Source organism: Clarias gariepinus, chromosome 15 (assembly GCF_024256425.1).
Source record: "Clarias gariepinus isolate MV-2021 ecotype Netherlands chromosome 15, CGAR_prim_01v2, whole genome shotgun sequence".
NCBI classification, from domain to species: Eukaryota; Metazoa; Chordata; class Actinopteri; order Siluriformes; family Clariidae; genus Clarias; species Clarias gariepinus.
In genome coordinates, this window is record NC_071114.1 from 17,606,408 (window position 1) to 17,631,841 (window position 25,434).

At 37.2% G+C, this 25,434-nt stretch overlaps 1 protein-coding gene across 1 annotated transcript; it reads left to right on the top strand.

Annotated features, from left to right (window-relative positions):
* Window positions 1-20,923: 20,923 nt before the first annotated feature.
* klf2a (Kruppel-like factor 2a) lies at window positions 20,924-23,671 on the top strand. The gene is made up of 3 exons (XM_053513675.1): window positions 20,924-21,177; window positions 21,715-22,636; window positions 22,752-23,671. Exons 1-3 carry the CDS (start codon window positions 21,106-21,108, stop codon window positions 22,925-22,927), a joined length of 1,170 nt encoding a protein of 389 aa, XP_053369650.1. The 5' UTR covers window positions 20,924-21,105; the 3' UTR covers window positions 22,928-23,671.
* Window positions 23,672-25,434: the final 1,763 nt, after the last annotated feature.

Sequence of the window (25,434 nt, forward strand, 5' to 3'; positions counted from 1 at the left end):
TCAACTTAAAGATTGGTCAAAAAGGGGTCATGCAACAGGACAGTTATCTAAAACAGTAGTGAATCTACTTCAGAAAGACAAATAAATAAAATACAGTCATGGTTTTGGAAAGGAAAGTCCAGACCTCAACTCAATTAAAATTGAGTGGCGGGACCTTAATAGATTTATGAGCAAATGCCCGTAAAACCTTAATGAGCTGAAGCAATGTTGTAAAGCCATACAGGAACTATAAATAGGAGCACGGTAAAACAAGTTATATGTTGATGTTCATCTGAGGTTGTATCTGCCTATCATTAAGACCCTGGATACTATCAGATGATTCTTATTATGTTTTTATTCGAAAAATACACAAAATTAAAAGAGTGGGTACTAACTTTTACACATGACTGTATAGGTATACTGTAGCTAAAAGTGTTTATTATCAAAACAAAACAAAAGGGGAAAAAAGCTTTGTCCACAAGCTTCAAAAGTAAAATGTCACCACATACTTACAGGAGACACAAGTGTCTTTCTTGCTAGTCTTAACGTACGGTTAACTCTGACATCACAGGATGATTTTGTTATTACAAAGCAGGTTAATAGGAAGTCTTTCCTGTGTCTGTAAACTTAATGTTACAGCTTTGGTTAATTGTTACAAAGTGCTGACACTGGAGACCCCTTCCATAAATGTTATGAAACATCATACAGAAATCTTCATCATCTTAACAATTACGCCTTCTTTAGTAAGTCTATGTAGAGGACAAGTCCCTGCGAGTGTGCTGTTACTATAGAAACTATAATGTGTCACAAGGGAGCATCAACATACAGTAAATATGTTTTTTTTAAGTACACTTCAGAAAAAATTAAAATCAACAATTTCTGACAAGTTAAAATTGGGATTTCAACACACACATACAAGTACACACACACACACACACACACACACACACACACACCCACGCACAAACACCCAGAGTGTGAAACCTGTATTCATTCAGTACATGGCAGAATTGAATGTTTCTAGCTGATCAGTGTAGTTTCTAGAGGTGCAAGCTGAACGCTGTGCGCTGGCAAGGAAGCAGAAAACGGACTTCAAATACAACCCGTCGCAAGAGCGAAAAAGGAAGTGGTTTTTGATTCAAAAGGAAAATACACACCTGTTTTTACTCACATTTTAAACGAAAACAAACCAGAGCTTACGCTTATCATTGGTGGGTGAGCACTTTCTACTGTTGAAAAAAAAAAAGTAAGTAAGTAAAAAAAAAGAAAAGAGAATATTAATTCAGTACACAAAAGTAACTCCGACTTTAAGATATAAGTGATTTCTCTAACTTTTACTGCCTGTTACTCAATCCAGTCTCAAAGCTCTAGAATAAAAAAAAAAAAAAAAAAAAAAAGAAAAAACATTCACAGTTTTTTTTGCTTATTACACACATTTGACACGTGCAGTTAAGTCAGCAACTTGTTAAAGCACTTTTTAGTCCATGTGCCCTGGTCAACATGCTCTAAATGGGATTTCTATCATTGATGTGTCTTATAGACATCATAAATCACAAACGCTTATAGGGGAACTCCACCCAGGCTTAATATAGTGAGACATATTGGATGTAATAGTTAAAAGGTCTCCAGGTGGAATTCATCTTAAGGACACCTTTAGGATGCATAGCGTTTGGCCCGAATTCATCAGAGGTTTACATGAGGCCGAGGGTCACATGCATGCTGAAAAAAAGCAGATATTTACAACAGCGTGTAAACTACGACACACACACAGCTGGTGTTGATAGGATCAGTTCTTCCTGGGTGCATGCCATGAACATTGTTTGCATTTTAAAGTCAGATAAGAGACTTTGCAATAAATTCATTTGCTCGCATTTATCTAGAAATAATCCATGCCAAAAAAATTGGGGGGGTTCTTCCAAGAACTAACAAAATTTGATTCTCGCCTTCATGCATGCACAGGTTCACAGACCCCAGTCTTTTTACGCACGTTGTTGCTAGGAGGCGATTTTTTTAAAAGAGAAAAACAAAACCACGCTTATGGGGCAACACACCAGCATTTGGGTTGCTGACATCATCAAGAAAGGCATAAAAGCCATCGGGCCTGTCGGTGATGTCAGAGCTCCTCTGTGGATCGCTCGTAAATACTGTGCTGTCGAGCCAAACATTTTAAACATGTTAGATCAGAAACGGAGAACCAGCTGTGTGGATCCAATCCAGCACTGTTTAAAGCCAGAGCTCTACGTCCAACAGTTTGGGCAGAGAGAACGGGGGATTTCAGCATGTCACATTCACTGAGATGTATAATGTTGATCTTGTCGTGCTTATTAAATGTGCTGTAGTTAAAGGAAATGTGCAGAGCCCGTCACATTCGTAATCATGCTGAACTCCACTGTCCTGTATGAAAAACTGATATTGCAACCTGCTTTGATTAATCTAAATACTGTACGTACACAAGAATAAAAGAAATACATTGCTTATGGGTACAATAATCAACATACTGTAAGCATCCTTTTGCATGCAGATGCAAGAAATGACTTTGTTTTCCACAATACTGTGGTATCATCAGTAATTCTTTAACACTAAGCAGACCGACCTGATGTTTTTAGACTGTCAAATTTGAAAAATAGCATTCCAGCGATTATGTAATCATTTTGTGTGATGTGAGAAGGATAATCACAAAACACTTTGGGATATGAGTTTGTTCGAAAATAATAAACATTGGGATGGTACGGTAAATCTGCATCATCACACGACCCCCTAATTGATTAGTTTACTGAAAGAACACTGCTGTGCTAAAATCCGCCGAAATGTACTGACCACATATAGACTTTTGCTTTACGCCTCACTCAGGCCTCTGGTTAGCAGCAGTAAGTTCCCAATGCCATGAGAGAAATGACTACTTTGTCTTTGACTCGGTGCCGCTCAAAGAACATGCCTTCTGTTCTGTAGGCTTCCAGATGCTAAATTACCCTCTAATCAGGGAAATCACAGATCTGAGCCTTGATCTAGTGGCATGGAGCACCTCCTCAATCAAAGCACTGAAGCCACAGCAGTGGTTTGAGGCCATTAAAGTGAACTGTTGATCCACACACTAATAAGTGACAAAGAGGAATTGAGGTCCCTCAGTTTTGGAGACGTTTCAACCGACCCCCCACCTCTGTCTTTCGCGTGTGTGCGTGTGCGTGTGTGTGTGTGTATAATTGCTCGTCTAATAAAATAGTTGGAGCCTTCAGCTGTGGTTTAAAAGCCATGTGGAACACCCAGTGAGAGTTCTTCTTTCTTTACCAGAGAGATTCCCTCCCTGAGAGTAATGTGATTTCCACAAGCGAAATCTAGAAGAGAAGACTAGAAGAGAATAGCAGCGACAACAAAAAAAAATCGAAATGTTGTTTCACTTCCTAATGGAAACTATCACAATGGTTTCCATTAAACATTTTTCCACCGGTATCTAATTTGTACTTGGTTACAACACGGTCTCATCGCAGTGGTCATACTGCAAAGCTGTACCAAGTTGTTTGACAAGTTGACATTGACAATAAACACGTAACAAGAATAATATGAACCTTTTTTTAACAAATCAATCATACAATTTAAATCCTCTTGAAATCACTTTATGGATACAGAATCTAAATAGTGAACTGTTGTATTGTAATATGTATTGGCTAGTTTTATTTAGATTTGGGGTTCTAAATGTTTTCCTATCCAGGGAGCCTTTAAATTACTATAAAACAAAATTCATTTCATTCCCAAAGTTCAAGCAGTAGAGTTTTAAATCAACTCCATTCTATTCGACCTACTCCGTCCAAGTACAGCACACTTCTCACTATAGACATCATGACAGAGTGGCTTTACAGAAAGCTGGCTGTAGATTTTAATCTCTAATCAGAAACCCAAATGCAACAGCGGTGTGGGAAAACATCCTGACATGACAGGAGAAGACTTCTTAGAAATTCACAGAATCAAGGGTGTGTTGAAATGATGGTTGCTCAGTATAAATGGAATATATTTTTCAGGAACGTCTTTATGATTACGTCAGGTAAAAAGCATTGTCTATTTAAGAATAAGGGCGCACATTTAATTGGAGTGATGTGTTTTGAGTTTTTAAGGGCATGGATTAAATAGATTAAATTAATGAGTAATCAGTCAAACAGGCCAATTACAATAAAGACCTCCACAATCAAAATGATAACTTTGATTTTAGACCTCTTAATAAGCCACTGATCTACCTGACCGTTGGTGTTTTATGAGACGCCCAGAACATAGCAATAACCTGATTATGGAGTTCCTTCAGACGACAAACAATAAATTACACCAAATAATCAGTCAAAGGTCAGAATTTGGATCATTTATGATGTTATATTCTACGATATGGAAAACAATATCCATTACTAACCATTACAAAACCAGCAGACACTTTAATGGATACTTAGCTGTTGGTTTACAAAGCCTCAGTGGTGGTGGTTATCTGTGGTACTGGAAAATCATGGAGACGTTTCACCTGCTCTAAACAAGCAGAGACAGAAAGAGAGTGCAGAAAACAACAGCATGCTATCCAAAACCCAAACCACAGGACAACTGTTTGTTGAGTTTTGCCATTTTAATTGTGTTTATTCCATCCGCAGACTATACAGTGCGCTGAAGTACTTCACTGAGTTAACACTATCACTCACTCCTGTGTCACTGGGCTCAATGGGAGCCAGACCCAGTGGCGCTTTTCAATCACTGCCTTCCATTGCTCGGTAGCTGCGCAAATCATATTTACAGTCTTAAATGTATTTATTTAAACAACAACAACGTTTCTTCTTCCTCGCATTGGTCTGATTATCATTGTTGTTATTTTCTGCGTAAAACCTTTAGGCTCTAGAGGAAAAGCTGCCCTGCACTGAAACCTGCGGTTTAACAGATCACACATCCTCTAGCTGACAGAGCCTATGCACACACACAAATACACACACACACACACACACATACACATACGCACACATGCACACACAAACACACACACACACACAAACACACACACATGTACCAAAGTGATCTGATAAAGGACTGAGCACCAAAGCCACAAAAAACATATCTCAGGCAGCACACTCAAAATGAAAAACACGGCTTTAGTGAGCAAGAGCACGCAGTCCAACTCCACCTCACTGAAATTAATTCAACTGTCACACATACTATAGCTGCTCTCTACGACGCAATCCTACTCCGACCAAGCACTTTTGTTGAAAAAAGAGAGAACTGTGTCAAAACACACGTTTTTTCCAGTACTTTAAGGTTAGCCTCGATTAATAAAGGTTAAACCAGCGAAAGTTTCATAGCTCAAAAGTCTACCACAAATAGGAAGCAGGTAAGGTGAGAAAGGTGAGTTTAAACACACAAGGTGAAACATGTCATTCTTTCAAGTGATGTCCAATCAAACGACTTCTGGTGGAGTCTTTCACAATTTTACTACTAGTGTGATCTTATTAAATAAAACATCACTATGACATACCCTTGGAGTTGCATAAAAAGAATCAACCAGAATCCGATTCGAAAGTTGGTGTGGTGTAAAGATGCATGCCGCCCACAGACAGGTTTTTTTTTTTCTTTCTTTCTATTTTTTGGAATCTTGAGACACAACCTTGATTACCTCGATTACATTGTTGATTCAGTATTACTTTTGTATATGTTATACAGTAATCCTTGACAGTCTAAGTGGGAGAAAACTAATTCCCCGCCTTAATAACCATAGGAACTAAAAAATACACCAAAGAGTAAAAGATATGTCACTGATAAAAAGTTTTTTGTTATTTTGAGTTACAATGCTATGAACTAATAAAAGGAAGAATTCATACTACAAGCTAATGCTAGAGCTTTGCAATACATACAGTAGATTAGAACAGTTATTAAACAATGAAAAATAAAAACTGCATATTCATTTAAAATAAAGAAAATATGCCCCTTCCACCCAGAGGGCACCTCTCTTGCTTCCTGAGTACTCATGTCTGTGGACTTTCCAGGTTTCAAATTTGGGTTCTAATGAAAATGGAATGAATGCTTTTTTTCTGTTGTGCTGCTAACTGCTCTAGTTTTATTTATTTATTTATTTATTTATTTATTTATAATAATTTCAATTCAATTTTTTTTTAAACCTAAAATGTCATGTTTATGTGCTTCAGTCACATGTGATAACCTCTACTACATTGGCTCTGAATACTTTCCCAGTCGATTTTTTCATTTCCATTGATGATACTGTAACTGCAAATCAAATGTGCCTCCATTTCACATTCTTTCACCCTTCAGCAAAGGAACGTCCGCTCAATTTGTGGTTTGCTCAATCCGCAATCCATTCGAGGTGTATTTTTAGGAGTGTACAAGACATTACATGTCCTTGAAGTTCAAAGTGAGAACAGAAAAGAAGCTCTGTATGAATATGTGCGTGTGTGTGTGTGTGTGCCTGTGTCCTGATGTGTTTATGCAGCTGGCACAGTTTAAGGCAGCACGGCGAGTGTGTGGGCACACGAGGCTAGAAAAACTCCAGTGGCCTGCACAGGCTTTAGAGACTTTACTATGTATTGTATTAAGTCTCACTGACCCTCTCTTTCTTTCTCTCTTTCTCTCTCTCTCTCTCACACACACACATGCACACTTTGTAATTCCCACTCCTGCATAAATAAGAAACCGGTTCTTGGCAGAAGCCCACAGGCAATTCCTGTGGTTTTTAAGACCTATAACAGAGAAGAAAATGGAGAAATGTTGAAATTACACAAACCCTGCCAGGTTCAACTACAAAACATTTCAAGTCAGGCACAATTTCCCAAACCCACTGCCTTCAGAGTGGTCACTTACTATTCCTGACTACTTTGGACTTAAAGGAGATGCAGACTAGTAAGTAGTATTATAGATTTAAATGACGTGATACTGCCTCATTCTCTCATCTTAAGTGTTAGTCATGTTGTTTTGTTAGGTTGTTACTGTTTCATAAGTGGATGGTTACCTTACCACTAACTTACTGATCAAGTTCCTTACTCCAGTGGTTCTCAAAACCAGTTGTGACTCGCAAACCTTTCCCCCTGGACACACTTTAGCAACTTTAGTTCTCAGTAAAGGGATGCAACTCAATTAAAATGCTTTTGTGCTTGTTTCATCCACTATTGTTGAAAAGACACTACATCTGCTGTCAGTCCTAGCATGTTCATTCATACAGTACATGGTTTACCATTCATGGTAACTAACAAACCCACGGAAAAACAGTATTACTGACCATAACTGATCTAAACAGCATTCCAATTATGGCTAAGCAGCACATTTCGCTGCCATGATTGTTGGATTATATACTTAAATACTTACAGTGTAAGATTTTTTGTGGACAAATTGTGCTAATAAATATTTCCCTAAGAAAGAGCAACTACAGTATTTGATCTCATTGTACTACCTTTGCTGTGTGCCAGCTGCACCCTTCGTGGGTGGATGGGAACGCTGGTCCATATCATAAAATCTTTTAGCCCAGCAAGTCTGAAGTAAAACCTATGGCCTGAGAACCTTATGTAAAGCTTCAGCTTCTACAGAACATTTCAGCAAAGACAAAAGACAAAAATCATCATCCTAGGTGCTATAACTTGAAAAGTTTACTTGGATCATGACTTGAAAATGCATGCTTGGAAAACATGGTGTGAGAAACTACAATGACAATGGCTGCCTATTTCCGAATTCTTTTGAACTTTCTGTCACCAACACCAAGTCTTAGGAGAAAGACAATCTGAAATTAATTTAAATGCAGTATCAGTCAAAACACAGGCATGTAATACAATACATTTTTTGTACCAACAAGACATGAAAAATGTCCTCTACATTAGAGTAGTGTCCACTGCAGAATCATACAACGACACCGACTTGCCTGAGCGAACTAGGCTTCTACTTCAAGCCAAAACCAAGGACAATCCAAGGAGAAAACTGAAAGTCCATAGTCTCCGAACAACTGAAGTGTGAGCATCCTTCAGGAAGAGCCTTCAGTTGAGGCTAAGAAACCCTCAGAGTTCCCTATTGTAGTGTTGATAAACACTCTCTAAAAAAACAGGTTTACAGTTCAAGAATCAATGGTTGACTACATGCAACCAAAACATTGTAGCAGATGATTAGATGCCAATGATGCTGCCCTCATAGCACACAGAGGGACCTCTGCAGAGAATCACGTTTTAGTTTTTGCAGAAACTGCTTAATTGTTTTGGCTTGAAAGAGAGCAAAGTCCTCCACCAGCCTGCACCTCATGAAGAGTAGAACCCACCATGCATTCACATTGATCAGACTGAGCTAAAAGCAGTCCATCAACTTAACTGTCTATGGTATAAGACTTTCTCTCATGCCAAGACAGACTAAGAAATTGATAGTAGATTGGCCAAAGCAAATATTGCTTCTAGAAAACTCTACACGCACGTCTGGTATAATGACCACCTGAAGAAGGTTACAAAAATCATAATTTACAAAGCTGTCATTCTTAATTTCCTTCTGCATGGCTTTGAGACCAAGATTACGTATCACCACCACTTGCAGCTCTTGTCCACCTGCACTGTCACAATACCGTACTCAGGGTTCACTGAAAAGACTCTGTCACCCGCATTGAAATCCCAGAGGCAGCAAAATTACAGGCATCCAATCCATGCTCTCAAGATACACCCTCAATTAGCTGGGCACGTATCCAGGATGTTAAATTATTACCATCACAAGACTGTGCTATACCGGGTGCATGCTATTGGCCGGCATGGCAGAGGGACACAGAAGAGACCCATAGACTTTATGAGAAAATTCTTCTCTTGCTGTGATATAGCCCACCATCATTCCTCATTTTAAGATGGCAAGCAAAAAAGCTCATACCATAGAGCCACTGCCATATTTGAGGCAAACCATAGAACCAGCCTAGACACAATAAGGAACAGACAGAAGAACCAAGGGCTTTCAGAACCAGCCCTGATCAAAACTTCACATACAGTACAGCCCCTGTGGCAGGACCTTCTTTTCTCAAGTAGGTCTCAATAGCCACTAGTTCGTCTGTAACCGACATAAAGATTGTCAGTTCTAGATCTGTGTTTGTGTGTGTCCTCAAAAATGAAAAAAGATATCTGCTCCATTGTGTCAAGAGAAAACAGATAACAAATCTGTCTCCCTAGTGTCTTACTAAACCAATTAGCTCCATATGCTCACTTAACAAAAAAAACAACAGAAAATATGTCTTGTCAGTGTAATTAATTTTGCACTGATGATTGGGACTTAGATAAAGGCTCAAACTGTGTTTAGACAGACAGCTTAAATCTCCTTTAATCTGGTTTAATGCATTGTGAATGATAAAACAAGTGAAATCTGACTTTTTTAATAAATACCAGTTTGATCTCTTCAGCTGGATTTATTGACATCTGAAATGTATGACATACACCAGCATGTAAAACATAATTCACTGTGAACTCCGCATGCTGGCAAGTTTCTCAACTACAGTGGTGGCCAAAAGTATTAAGACAACATATGTCATGTATTATACTGTAGTTTTCCATGTGCACAAAACAGGTGATGTCACAAATTAGTTCGAGCCTATCTGGCGAAAGAGTTGAGTTAATTAAAATCAGCCGAATTAGTTAATGGATAGAAGAGATATGAGGCGGAACTAAAACTTTCTGAAGCCGGGTCTGCACAAAAATGCCTAAAATCGGGGAATTCTTAAGTGAATTGTGAACTTCAGTGGCAAATATCTGTACTTGATCTTCAGGAAGCAATCAAGCAGGCATGGAGTGAGCGAGTGACACCATAGTACTGCAGACGTCTTTCTGACTCATGCCGGATCCAGCAAGTTTTGAAGAATGAAAGGACGTCATTTTAAATATTGAGTATTGTATAGCAATATCAGCAATGTCACTGTAAAACAACCGCTGGCCACCACTGTATTACTTTGCTACACTCTCAGAAACCTTAATCCTGCTTTGGTTGTCCCTCAGAGGAAACCCGTAAATGGAAGAACTCTAAACATGACAATTTGATATTGTGAAATCATGATACACCTTTTTAAATATCGTCACCACTTACTGAGCACTAACTGAGGATTAAAAACTATTTTTGTATCACCTGCTTCATTTTCAATTGTTTTCTACATGAAATACATCAGGGAAAATTATATATTGTAATATACATTGTGTATCATGAAGATGTTTTCCGGTAATATATTTTATACAATTATATATGACATAATATAATGTAAATGAGGACAGGAAATAACTTTTTAAACAAACATTCCACAACATTAAATGTACTCATTAAGAGGAAAAAAATATTGTGGCTTGAACATTCATTTAAAAAAAATGTTGGCAAATTACAGGAAATAAGTCAACTTTGAAGTGGCAACAGTAAATCCACTGTATCACACCACCCTGTCATTTACTATTTCCCTCTAAAAGCATAATGTTAAGTGTTTTATTCCTTGGATATCTCCTGCCCCAATAACCAATAGATTCTTAAAGAAATCTTTATTTATTACCATGTACTCAGTAGAGTTGTCACTATAACAACCAAATGTGCATATGAAAAGAAAGACTTGAATTTTATGATTAAACACAATGCAAAAAAATATGCTATTAGAGATACAATTAATTATAAATAGAATTTAATTTAAAATACTAATAAATTGATTAGCTTGAACAGAATCATCAAATGTAAATGAAAAAATCTGAACCAAAAGTTCTGAAAGTTTGGAACAACTTATTAATCGATTTTCAAGGATCAGGCATTCCGCTCACTAAAAGTTCACTGGACGACTGCAGAAAACCTTGACCAGGATCCTCATTGATGGAAGTACAGCCCTTTTTAAAACAGTGCCACGGAAATGTTTTCCTGAAGAGTCTCATCTTCGTACTGTGATTGAAGAACTCTGTATATGTCAGTCGGTTTTATGCCTTCACAAGAAATTTCATCACAAGTCTCAGTTTGACTAGAAGCCCCTTGGCTTTTTTCAATGAATAATTTAAAGGAATATCAAAGCCCTCATCGTGTACAAAAAGTTTGTGGCGAGATCATATACTGTAGACTTTTTTATATATTGTCCATTTTTACAGATTACGTGTCTACAACTTTAATTGACTGAACAGAAATTCCATTTCATTTTAAGGTATTTACCAAATATGCTAAACATTTTTGTGTTCCTCTTCTCTGCTTTGACTCACAGCCTGGTCATCGCTGCTGTATCCTAGCCTGATTGGATTTCAATAGGTCCGCGTGTGAGCAGGAAACAGAGCCAGGCTCGCTTCCTGAGCGCCGCCGAGAGGAAGGCCTGTGATAGGCGAGGGGGAGTGGGTTAAAAATAGAGACTATATAAGCATGCTCGAGGTCCCATTCCGACTCAAACTCACACTCTCGCACTTTCTGGCAGGACTCTGGGCTTCCTCTTTGCCCGTGTGCCTCGACGCAGACTGAAAGCTAGCGCACGACTGAGGGCCCCCACTGTGAAGAAAGAGCAGGTGTTTCAAAGGGGTTTCAGTTAAGCTATTAAATATGGATTACACCTGAAAACCCAAAGACAAGAAATCGCCTTTTTCTAAATAAACTCTGTGTTGAGTGTAGTACTTAACATCGGGTTCAACTAGGTCATATTTTTAGTCTAATAAGGAAGTGAAACTCTGTTTATAGGTGTTTATGAGTTCAAACACTTTCTTGGTTTAAGCATTAGCACATAAAGCATGGCTTGAACAATATCACTACCACAATATATCTTTGGAGTAATTTAGTTTAGTTTTACACGAGCTGCTGTAATATACTAAATACTGGACGATATGTGCTATTTTAGTCCCATCTGAATCTGACATGTCAATCATTTTACAAACTAGGTGGGAAAAAATGATGTTGAATTTTACATTCCACAGAAATAACAACAGGAATTATATACTCGTCAATCCCTTTTACAGAAACACGTACTCATTTATGCAGTTATTTAGTTAGATAAATCACGTAGTAGCAGTATGATGCATAAAATAGTACAAATGCAGATCAAGAGCATTAGCTAATGCTCACATCAAACGTCAAAATAAAGTGAAGCGGTAACTTCTGATGAATTTATGGGATTTTCACAGACAATAATTTTTTTGAGTTTAAGGGCATCGGTGGCTCAGTGGTGGTTTTTTTCATCTGCCCGGGGCCAATTCCCATCCAATGTCCAAACCCCAGCCACTGGGATAAATGGAAGGGGTTGTGTCAGGAAGGGCAACCTGCGTAAAAACCTGTGCCAACTTGTGTCCACAAAAACAAACAAAAACTTCAGTTATGTTGAGGGATAGCAGGCTGAAGCACAGGTCAGATTGGTTTGAGCTGCCTAGAAGGATATAGTAATTCATATAATCTCATTAATTTCTTTACAACCATGGTAAGGAGAAAAGCATCTTTTTTGCTCTTTTTCTATCCAAGAACTGTTGTTCACACAATTTTTTTCACCAATTTGTACACATTTAGAGATGTTTATGTGTGAAATTTACAGGAAATCAGCAGTTTCTGAAATACTCAAACCCAAGCCCATCTGGTACTAATATCTATGCCATGGTAAAAGTCACAGAGTTCACACATTTTTTGTTTATTCTGATGTTTGATTTGAACATTAACTGAAGCTTTTGACCTGTATTTAAACGATTTACTTATTTATTATGTTATGCATTGCACTGCTGCCACATGATTAAATAATTATATAACCGTATGAACATGCAAGTGTAGAGTTATTCCTAAAAAGATATGGTGAGTTTATATCCCGTTGGTTTTGTATATCTTTTATGGATGTTGAGTATAAAGACACTCCAGAAAGGACCATCTCTCATTTCTAATATCAAACCAAAAGAAAACAAAATCAGGTTTAAAAAGCAGAACAATTAAGACAACGTTAAAAAGACATTGAAACAAGAAGAAGGGATTCTGGGGTAAGTTTTTTTTTGTTTCTAGTACGGGTACTGACCATAAACATTATAATATTGTAATTAATTATCAGCCCACATACCTAATACTACAGTAATAGTCAAATCAATTAGTAAGGCAATAAAATAAGGTGTGAATAATAGGTATGTGTTTTTTATGTGTTCTCTGTGATTTCCACAGAAACCAATTAACAATTATAATTACTAAAAACATTCTCATGAAACATTAGTTAATAGAACTACGTTTGGAAATTGTTTACCAAATGAATCATACTTGTTTCCTGATTTTAGTGACTAATGAACACATTAAGATCCTACGTGATGTTGGTTAACCCACATAATAACTTCCCCATGCAATATTTGTTTTCTTCATATTAATATCCAGTTCAATCATAGTTACAGTTTTTACATGACCTCTCTACCTATCAGGTATATCCTACAAGGTTGTTCTAGTAAAGTCCACACTACAGTCTTATTGGCAATGCCATATTTCTGCCATATACAAAAAAAAGCAAATATTTTTTAAATGCTCATCTAAGCATATCAACCAGGTAATAATACTGTTTGTTGTGTTATATCTACTGGTGTATTTCATGCCTCTCTGTTTCTCTCACTGTTTTCAGAGATGAGAACAGGCAAACTGTGTTTGTTATAGTGTTAATACAGGATGCTTCTGTTCCCATCTCAAACAATCATACAGGTACTGTACATCATGTTGTTTGACATCGTGTTATACAAACAGACATTATGAGCAATTATTAACCATTACTGATTTAGTTGTAAATAAGACTTGTCAACAATGAAATGCTACATCTTTAAAGGGTGTTACAGCAACACAAACACATAAGCCATGCTGTGTTATTACATTCAACCTCATGGGACATTTCTCACGGTGTTTCTAATTCACTGTGTGATATAAAAAAGTGTAGTTAGGTTACAGTAAGTACTACAAAAGTGTTAACCCCATTTATTTATCTACAGTAAACTAGAACAAATGAATGTAGACAAATTCCTATACAGAAGAAAAGGTGTGGAAAAAAAAAGAATGAATGAAGTTCCTGTGAGATTTAATACTTCTAATAAGATAACATTTAAAAAAAAGTAATGTTTCACTGTTTTTTATGCAACCCTACTGTATTTTTGGTATACACCGATCAGCCATAACATTAACACCACTGCCAGGTGATCTAAACAACACAGCCCCGCTGATTCCATAGAAAAGTCAATGCAGCACAAATAAATAAAAAAATTGTTACAGTGCAAAATACACACCCAAAGCATGCAGAACAGAATAAACAAGCTTTTGAAGTGTGGAGTTAATAGCTATAGTACAGTATTGTCAGGGTGGGTGGCGATATGACAAAAATATCACATCACAATTCTCAAACACATTTTCTATAATATGCCATATGTACAGTATGACAATATACATAGGTTTGCTAACAGCAGTGCAAATGGGTTGTATAAAAACATGTAGTATGATTAATATAATGCCCAACTTATTTATGTTACAAATAAACATGAAAAACATGAAAGATATCACAGTCGGAACATTGAGACGCACTATTGAGTCAAATAATTTTTATATCATTTAATAGGACTGCTGTCCTTGTACCGATAGAAGAATGTCTAACTCCGCTATGATAGATGGGGTGATACGGCCTCTTTCAGCTTTTTAGTTCTTGAAACAGTGGAAACATGAACAATCGTGTCATCTCTGTACATTTTCTATGTGCTTGACGCTTTATTTTTTTGTACAAAGCATGCTATCCCTTGTGGTTATTGTGTTATCCACTGCCGTATTGTTAGTGGCTTCTTCTTCTGTTATAGCTTTTGTTTGACTTCTGGGTCAAAGCCAGGACAGGAACTGTGGAGCATGCGCAGAACCACAAGATCGTTTTCTGTGTCTGATTGAGGTATATGTGCAAGGAGTAGCTCAGCTTCCAAACGCATTGTCTGGGTCTAGTTTGGCTTCGAAAAGTTTGGTTTAGTAGGATTTCAGTTGGACAAACATGCTTACATTTATTTTAAAAGCTGTGTGTTAAGCATACTAACACAACATTATGTCCATTATATCTTAGAAAAGTGTGACACTGTGACATCATTTATCATGATATCAAACATTATTTTGTCATATCATCCAGCACTAGTGTGATTGTCTCGTTAAGGATGTATTCCTTCCAAGATACCAGTGTGACTCTGATTAGCATAAAGCACGTACAAAAGACAAATAAATATCCACATAACAATTGTTAAAAGTATGGTTACACATTTTAAACTAATAAGATTTTATTAGCAGGCAGTTGTGTTTGCCAGTTTAAATTTTTTAAACATGTTAAGACACTCAAAGATAAAGCAGGGGGTTCAGACCGCTGCAAGACTAACGACAGTTGCAAACTGCCAGGAAAAAAACTGTAAACAAAGAATTGGCACAAAACTGATAAGTATTATCAACAGAACAGCAAATATTATGAGAATGAGTATATGTAATACATCCTCTTTTGCAAAGCCTCTTTTTCAATATTCGAATCATTTTTGACTTACATGTATATACACGTGCTAAAGCAGGTATAAATTGATATATATCATCTTTTTATTTCCACACCTGTGTAACTTGTTTGTGCCGAAAGGGGTCTTGGCCTCAGTTGCTTTTTTTATATTAAGATGAAAAAGTGACAAGTTGGGCTTTTTTTACTAGTGATTCAGGCAGTCATGGAATTTAGCATGTTTTTAAAATATTTTAAATTTATGTTACATTTATAGTTTGGATTAGTGAATAGGTATATTTAAATATATATAGTTTTTTAAATATAAGAAAACTGAAATGTTACAGTCATTATGCAATAAGTGTGTAATTTGTTACTTTCTTGTCTATATGCATGTGTGTGCATGTGAAAGAGAGAGAGAGAGAGAGAGAGAGAGAGATGGAATAAAACACTTAATTTTGGAAAGAACATGTCATTCTATCTGTCATTCAAGTCTGTCATGTTACTGAGCAACAACGTCTCAGAAATGTGAGAAGCTTTAACTCTGATTGTTACACTGACACTGGAGACTCTTTCCATAAATGTTGAATAAATGTGCCCTTACAGAAAATTATACATTTTCTATTTTTTTAATCTCTTTATCATCATTATTATTATTATTACTTTATTTAAATGCAGGATCCATAGTACAAGAATTAAAAAGTGTAGAAGAGTTACTAAAATAAAATTTTGCACAGAAATGTGTTTAATCTTTTGAGTTGGTTTAGGCGTTAGTAGTAAGGTTTAGGCGTTAATAGTGTGTTAATCCTTTGTTGACTTTGCTTTACTGGCTTTGAGAGCAACAACTCGTTTAAGCATTGAAATAGGTAACTATTAATAGGTATTTCAACATTCCGAGCTACATGTCTCTAAAACAGTTAAAGATGGGGTAAAAAGATGGGGATATAATAAAGATGGGTAAAAAAAAAAAAAGAAAACAAATAGTAGTTATGAACATGTCAACAAAGTTTGGTGTAACATGCAAACCATGTTTAATTCTCAAGGACATAAAAGCCTGAATAAACTTTGATAAAGGAAATAAATGATTTCATGGTCCTAAGCATACAACATGTCAGGGAGCCTTAACATAAGTTTGTGTACAGAACATGCAGTATAAGTCTGTGTGAGTATAGAGTATAGAGGGGGGGTAGAATACTATATTCAGTACAAAAGCACTCTCCCTTGTGTGACATAATTTTTTTATATAACAGTTTTACAAATGCTGTTTATTATCAACAGATTATTTGCTTGTTTATTGAATCTGTTGGTTGGCACCACCAACAACATCTTTTTTCACGACTAGCAGAAATAGCATAAAGCGTCAGTTATCGCAGTTAATGATTATTAGAACCAGAAGCATCAGGCATTTTTTGTGCATTGTCATCTAAAATTTTGACAAATAAAATAAAAGCAAAAGGAGAACAAGTTACTGTTAACACTAAAGTTAATCACTGACACTAAAAACACTTTACAAATGAAAATTCTGAACCTATTATTAATTTACACATTTATTAAAGTCACACTGTTGTCATGTACTGAGCTGAGGTTGAATATTCCTCTCTTACACTGTACTTGACTTGACCAGAGTTCTGTATGAGCAATGCTGTTGAACATGCTGTTTTTTACACTTTATACAATGATGTGCAGCTAACGAATACTTACATTTTAAGCTTTCTACCTAATAACTAACTAACTGTTCCAGGGTTAAATCCCAAATAGTGTAAATATTGTAATAGCGATTCTCTTGTTCTACACACTAAGTGATCTGAGGCTTTGGAGTAGGATTTGGGATTCAGCCCTACGCTAGAATCTAGGAAGCATTGTAACTCACATTAGCCATAAAACACCTCACAGACATTTCAGAGGCCATTTGGGAATGACTTAGAAGCAGTTAATAAGTGTTGATTGATGACATATAATATTAACAGATAATGCTTCTGTGATGGGTGTTGAATGTGGGTTTTGGCACAGGCTTCTGGTAGGTAACATAACTTTTGCCATCCATAAGTGGGCAACATCATTGTGTACAGATGCTGTGATATCTGGTGCAAGAGGTCTATAGGAAGACGCCATTTAAATTATCAATAGTTTGCACTGGTCGTGAAATTTATCCAGATTTCTGACATTACATGTTTGTTTGTTTTACAATACATATGTTATATAATATAAAATGTCAGATTTGGATTTATTATTATGTTGTTGTTGTTGTTGTTGTTGTTTTCACAAATGCAGGGTACAGCCTGCATGGGTTGCCAATCCATTGCAGGATACACACATTTACACAGTTACACACTCATTTACACACTACAAGCAACTTGGGAACACCAATTAGCCTAATCTGCATGTCTTTGGACTGAGAGAGGAAACTGTAGTACTCCATACACAAACTCCATACTAGTATGTTTAAAAAAACTCAATATCAAATGAATACTTGATACCAGTATTGGTATTGATATAGATCTAGTAAGAAATAATAATATTAATGATGTGAACACTCGTTTTGAACGGTTCCTAATTGTTCACAGCTTACTTATTCACAAACAAAAAAAATACATAGTCCAAGTTTGTTTATAGAACGTGTTTCAAATTATAATCCCAGTGACAAATCAGTAGGATTTCATTAAAAACATACATAGGTTTCAGGGTTTTTTAAAGAAAGTGTTTGTTGTAGGCCATATCCATTTAGATATCCTTATCAATATCAGATGGGCTTAATGAAGGTGTTCCACATTACTAAACACATCACAGCTCTTATGCAACATGAAGATGAAAAGAATAAAATGGTCAGTGTTTTCCAAAACCATGAAAACAACTGATATTTTTTAAACTAAATAGAGACCAAATGGTAAAATGATTTTAATGATTCATAGATTTTAATAAAAAATTTTTGATTGCAAAAGGCTGATTAAAGTACGGTCCTGTAATAGAAATTATTGTCCCTAAAAGGGCAACGATAAAAAAGCCTGTGTTGAGCAGCAAACAGGTATTTGAAGCTGCCGGTGTCTCTGCAATCATCGTGAGGAACGTATTTATGCTGGATCCTTTAAAGGCTGGAAGTTGTGAATGTACAGTGAAACCTCGGATTGTGATTGCGAGTGTTCCCCAAGACGAGCAAAGATTTTTGATAAATTGGACTTGGAAAACAAACAAGTCTTGTTTGTTACTTTAACACTGTGACAACATGTGTGCGCGTAAAACATATTTTATGTTGTGTCTGTATGCATGTGTGTACAGTGCACAGGTAAAGCAAAAGCAAGTCTCATTAGAGAGGTAAAAAATCCATTTTCTCTCTCTCTGTATCAGCCTGCTCTTTGTGTCTGTGTGCGTGTGCGTCATTGGACACCGTGCCACACACACAGATCCCTCCTACTTTCACCTTCACAGACACACACAGACACACACTCTTTCTCTCTGCTCTACACAGAAACAGTGCTCTGTCACAATTTTTAAAAGTAAAGTGCAGGTTAATTTGTTTTATTTTTACTTTACAGCAGTGATTCCGTTAGTGTGATGCTTAATCACGTGTCATTACAGAGATTTCTTGTTTTATTTTTTCTGATAAAACAGTTTTTCCATTGTCACTGTATGCGCGCATGTGTGTGAAAAGAGTGGAGAAAGTGTAACTGTAAGTCGAAAAGGGAAGAGGGTTGCAGGTTAATTTGTTTTATTTTTACTTTATATTTTGTGTTAATTGTTTTTATGTATTTATTTTTGGGGGCTGTAGAACGAATAATTTGAGTTTATTATCATTATTTATTATGGGACAATTTGAAATATGAGCCCGCATCTGGAACAAATTATGCTCGTAATCCAAGGTTCCACTGAATCTGCATGTTGGCCACCTCCAACCATCGCTCACAAAGATATATGTTTGCAGTGGGCGCAGAAATACATGAGAGAAAGCATTTTCAGTTTTATTCTCTGATAAATTCCATGTACACTAGATAGTTTAGATGGATTGAGTTCTGGATGTTTGGTGAATATTGTGAAGCGATGTGTTAGGTCCCATGACAGGTGTTAAAGGTGTCAATATGACAGCTGTTATATATGTGTCGTTCCTAATTGAACATGTTCTTCTATCTTATAATACAAATTACTTTCTTGTAGAACAATACATAATCATGGCAGTCCAGTGGTTGCTTGGCATTTCCAGGGTCTGGTTTCAATTCCCTCCTCGGATCTGTGTGGATGGAATTTGAATGTTCTGCCTGGGTACTCTGGTTTTGTCCCACACCCAAAAAACATGAAGAATAGGTTAATTGTCATCCCTAGATTCCCCGTAGTGTATGTGTGTTTGCCCTGTGATGGTGCCCTAAGTCTCCTGGCATAGGCTCCAGGCTCCCCGCAGCCCGGTATACAGGATAAAGCGGTATAGACGATAAATAAATGAATATATAATCACATTTGTTGTCATAAAATAACAATTGATTTGTTGTCTATGGAAAATCAGAGTAAGACCTCAATCTTATGGTGAACCTGTGGAACATTTTTAAAAGAAATATCTATAAGGTTAAGTAGTGCAGGAGGTTAAAATCATCTTAAAGAAGGGCTCATTTCAAGTTAAGTAGTCAAGTGACGTAGGCTTTTATTGTCACTTTAACCACAAACAGTTTAGTACAGTGAATGAAACAACGTTCCTCCAGGACCACGGTGCTACATACAGCACAAATTAACAACATAACTTAAACAGAAACTAACTAGCTAACTAAGAAATTCATTAACATGTCACTGCAGGTTGCGAGCTCGATGCCCGATTGTATCTGAACGCTTGGGGGTCCAATGGTGGCATCATGCTCAAACCTGGGACCTTCTGGATTGCAGTCAGACACCTTAAACACCAGGCCACCCCTTCCCCCACGTCCTCTCTATGCCACAGTGAATCATCTGCCTTGATCTAACCCTGTCCTCTGCCTACTCTTCTCTCACCCCAACTAACTTCATGTCGTCTCTTACTACATCCATAAATCTCCTCTTTGGTTTTGCTTTAGACCTTCTGCCTGGCGGTTCCAACCTCAGCATCCTTCTAATGACATATTCATATACACTGTGTGTATGACTCCGTATGTACTGTATTTGAGACAAATTTCTGAAAATGACATTCTAAAAATATAAAATTCTCAGGGCTCATTATGTATAATTACACACAACGACGTACAGTACATAGAGTCTCCTTTTTCTCTTAAATTTTATTAAAGCTGTTTTTAGTTATCAGGTTATTCACACTTATTTAATATTTAATATATCCACATCGTATATAAATATAGGGGCTAAAATGAATCCTTAATCACTCTGACTGGAACATGGTGTATATAAGCGTGTTAAGTGAAATCTGTGAATTTGTAAACCGTGTTAAACTCCCACTCTAGACTTTCTAGAGCAGCTCCGAGCTCTGACTAAAAGTCCGCCTATATATACCGGAGCTAAAATTAGGGCCGGGCGCTGCGTTATTTCCTCCGCCTCGCGCAATTGGTCGGCGCTGAGCTCGCGCGCTGGTATTTATGTGCAAAGCAGCTTCACAGAGAGACATAAAGAGAAACAGACAGACAGAACAAGAGCTGGAGGGGGTTTATTATACGAACACACGCGTATATACATTCACCCTGAGTGCTGGGGAACGGATCACGGCTGCTCACTCTCAAAGCTCGAGAACGAAATACTTTCCTTAATTCGTTTTTTTCCCCCCTAATTGACCGGAGATGGCCTCGAGCGGGACCATTTTGCCGTCCATTTCAACTTTTTCCGCGCAGAAAGAAAAATGCTGGGAAAACGTAAGTATTGTGTTTCGTAGCTGTTACTCGAGATTTTAGTGCACAAGTGTGATTTAATAACTCGTACACGTGAACGAATGTGAACGCACAGATGCGCGCGCGACTATTTAACGTGCCTCATCTGTGCGTTTCAATTCGTCCACGTGTTGGAATAAATCGTGTTGTTGTTTTATTGCAGTTGAAATTCTCAACCAAAGAGCACAAGATCGAATAAAATCATTTACAGCGCAATCAAATTTAAATCGAAGTGTTTTTTTTTTTTTCTCTCAGCAAATCGTTTTGCGTGCTCTCGATTCCCAGGATGTTTCTCTTGTATTCTAAGAAACATAATTAAATATTTTATATACAAAATCAGAATAGAACTCTTCTAACTTGTAATAGCTTCAAAATCTCGTTTTCTCTGAACAGCTTTGAACTTCTGAAGCTTAGATAAAGTTAAAACAAGCAAGCATGAATTACTCCTCTTTTCTGGATAAATAAAAGGGAACAAGTCAAGTGCAAACTCCAATTAAATGCCGCTTTTTTTTATTGTTGCAGAGATGGAAGGATGACTTGGAAAGGTCCATGCTGCCCAGCTGCTTGGCTGATCTGTCTCAGAGCATGGATGCATTTGTTAGAGGCGATGACGAAGAACTTGACAAGTACCTGGACCTGGAGTTTATTCTGGCCAACACGGCAGGTTCAGAGAGCCTCTCGGCACAAGGCATGAGCGTGCCAAGCGATTACAGGATGCAGGAGTGCAGAAACGTGTACACATCAGCTCCTTCTACGGTGTATCCTGTGCCCGACCTGAACGCCTCTCCGCCACCTTATGGCATCAGCCTGATGGCCGAACTCCTGCGTCCAGAGGTGGATACGTACTGCCCACCTCCTCCATCTCATCCTCATCCCCCTCCCAACAGCAACAGCATTGTTCAGGGAAGATTCCTGGTCCGATCAGCATTCTCCAATCAGGACATCGCAGAGCACATAAAAGTGGAGCCACGTATGGATGGTTACGGACCTGTAGTGGGCATGGTGCCCAAAATTAAACGAGAGAGCGACAGTTCTTGCATGAGAGCTTACGAACAGCCTCTGCTTGCTCATTCACCACAGGGTTCAGGGAGCATGACGCCTCCTCTGAGCCCAACTGAGATGAACGCACTTAACACGGACGCTCAGAGCCAGCTGTGCCACTCGGTGGCGTATTCACAGAGCTATGCATGTCATGCTCCGACTCACATACAGCTCCCGTATCAAAGCGCAGCACCTCGCTACGACACCATGGCAGTGCAAAACGCTGGGCAGAGGGTTCTCCTTACACCACCGTCATCCCCGTTAGAGCTGGAAGCCAAACCAAAGAGGGGGAGGCGCACGTGGCCAAGGAAGAGAACAGCAACTCATACCTGCACTTACGCCGGATGTGGCAAAACTTACACCAAGAGCTCACACCTGAAAGCACACCAAAGGACACACACAGGTAAGCTCGCTAATATAATTAAGAAATATTAAATAAACTATTATTGACAGGATTTAGCTGATTTAAAGTGGAACATCATGGGAAAATCTAAACATTGTACATTGTGCCTTGGCAGGTGAAAAGCCGTATCACTGCAGTTGGGAAGGTTGCGGTTGGAAGTTTGCTCGCTCTGATGAGTTGACTCGCCATTTCCGTAAGCACACTGGCCACCGACCATTCCAGTGTCATCTCTGCGAGCGTGCCTTCTCCAGGTCCGACCATCTCGCTCTGCACATGAAGCGCCACATGTAAAAACCCGGACTGAGTCTGGACTAATTCGCAGTTATCCTGTGACCATCAAGATGTTCTTCTCTTATTGCATCTGTTCTGTTTGTGTTACTTTAGACAGCAGAGTTTCACAATTCAAGTTGTTCAAGAAACTTAAATCTAATCTATAGACTGGACGTTGTGCTGAATGCTATGCAAAAATTTTTTCTCATGATGTAGCTGGTACTACTTTTTAAAAAATATTAGCAAAAAAAACAACAAAAAAAAAAACACAGAACCACTTGTAAGAATGAGTAGGCCGGACCTGCACAACTCTGACGCAACTGGAATCAGTCGAAACATGATAGAAACATGATGTGCCTCCCACATCACGATTGTGCCTTTTATTATTATATTTTGAAATAAATTACATCTTGACTATACATCTCAAGTGCCATAAAAATTCTTATGTGTAAAAAATGAAATAAGCTTTTAGACAATGTTTTTATTTTTTAAAACTGCCACGCAAGCCTTGTGCAAACTGAATGTTCTGGACAATATATTTGTATATTAACCTTTAAATCAGGGTCATTTAAAAAAATATTTGTTTTTTATTTTAATGGCTTTTAAATATTTTTTAATTGTATTACAAACTGTCCCCATGTTCAGCATGACATGACAAGGGCTACAATTTTGAACTGTTTTGGGACAAAGTCTTTTGACTTGTACATAATTTATGTGATGTAAATAGTGTATTTACTGTACATATTAAACTTAACTGAGATTCTATATGTTGTGTTGGGTGTGATGACTTCATCAGAGAGAGACAACTCTTTGAATAACTGTTTTTTGTGTTCATTCTATCTGGTATTATAAGGCATCAAAGTGCAAGATTTCAGTGTTAGTTGTTTTGATGCTTGAATCAATCTAGCGAGCTTGGAGCAAGGCCAGTTTTTTTCCCCCTCAAGCTTGGTTAGATGTACTCTGTTCATTCTGACCATTAACCATCAGCCTCAGGTTTTCGCTGGGAATGTATTAAGATTTGTTTGAGGGAAATTTGGAAAAAAAACATCATTAAGTAAAATAAAATAAAAAATCCTAAGCATCTAGAGTATTATGCATAATAACAGGGATTATACATCTCCCTCAGTCTCAGTGTGTCCAAAGAAAACATTCACATCACCTATAGAGCTGCACCATCAGGACCATCAGGACTAGAACATATGGCAAAGAGAGATATCAGATTTGAGATTGAGGTATTATTTTGACATAAAAGAGGAATTGAGACTTACACATTCAAAAAGGCAAAACAGAAAAACACTCATATCACTTTCAGGGTTTCACATCACTTTTTTTAATCTTGGGAATAAAACTGTTTTATTTGGATTATTTCGTATAACAAACACACTCAAATCAACCTCGATACATCTGTTCATATAATCAGGACTCAGTATGACTTGTACAGGTTTCACAGAGAAGTGAGGTGTGTACTGTATAACAAGTGTGAATTACTATCATGTCTGTTTAACAATCAACATTACTTCATATGATGAAGTTGTCCGTGAGGAGAAATTAATTTAACTTTTATCAAAGGAGTCTCGTTTGTAACAGAGAATGTCTTTCTAGGTAATACAGCGACCTGCATGTTTTAATTTTTTATTTGAGAATAAAATCAAACTATAAAGTAACTATAAAAGGATACAAATTATGATGTAAGTACACGGAATAATCTCATACTCCAGTTGAAGTTTATAAACATTTTTGCATATGTTTGAAGATCCAGTCAGTAAAACATATTTCATGTAAGAGGACTAATTTTGTAGAAAAATATATACGTGACAAAGTTGGCACAGTCCAATTTAAGGTGTTCATACAGCATATAATAACTCATAACGATGCAAGAAAACATTCAACCTTAAAATCTGTCTGTACCATCTAAGCAGCACAGAGAATATAGCTGTCTTGCCAGCTAACAACAACTAATAAAAAATAAGGTGGCAGCAAAATGACCTTTCATGTTTAGGAGCTGATTGTAACAGCAATGACAACACTTTAGAACATGCTTCACACCACTTGATTATTTTTTATAGCCGGATTAACACACGAGTCATGTATTCCGTAATAATATTCTCACTCATCAGCTATTAGTCAAATATAAATACAATGATCTTCTGATGTTCAAATCAGTATAGGAAGAGTAAAATAATCATCTGTCCTCTGAGGTCATTCCCACCATTCCATCCCATCCAACAAAGAGATTGAATCCAGGTTTTAGCAGCATTGAAAATTTCCAGAGACACCTATTTTATTATGTCAGTAATAAAAACAGTAATGTGTTAAGCACATCATAATAGTTATCCTGAGTGTGTAATGCTTCTGTAATGAATATGAGAGATACTAAATTGAACAGATCAAACACCACAAGCTGTCAGATGACCAACCCCTTTTTAAATCGTATAGTCTACTACATTTTGTCTACTGAAATTAATACTACACTATCACTAATGTCATCTTAAAAACATTTTTTTAAAGTCTGGTACGATACAATACAT

Coding starts and splice junctions, on each gene's coding strand:
- klf2a (XM_053513675.1), top strand. CDS start 21,106: ATGGCCTCGAGCGGGACCATTTTGCCGTCCATTTCAACTTTTTCCGCG. Junction 21,178..21,714: donor AAGAAAAATGCTGGGAAAAC/GTAAGTATTGTG, acceptor TTATTGTTGCAG/AGATGGAAGGATGACTTGGA. Junction 22,637..22,751: donor ACACCAAAGGACACACACAG/GTAAGCTCGCTA, acceptor GTGCCTTGGCAG/GTGAAAAGCCGTATCACTGC.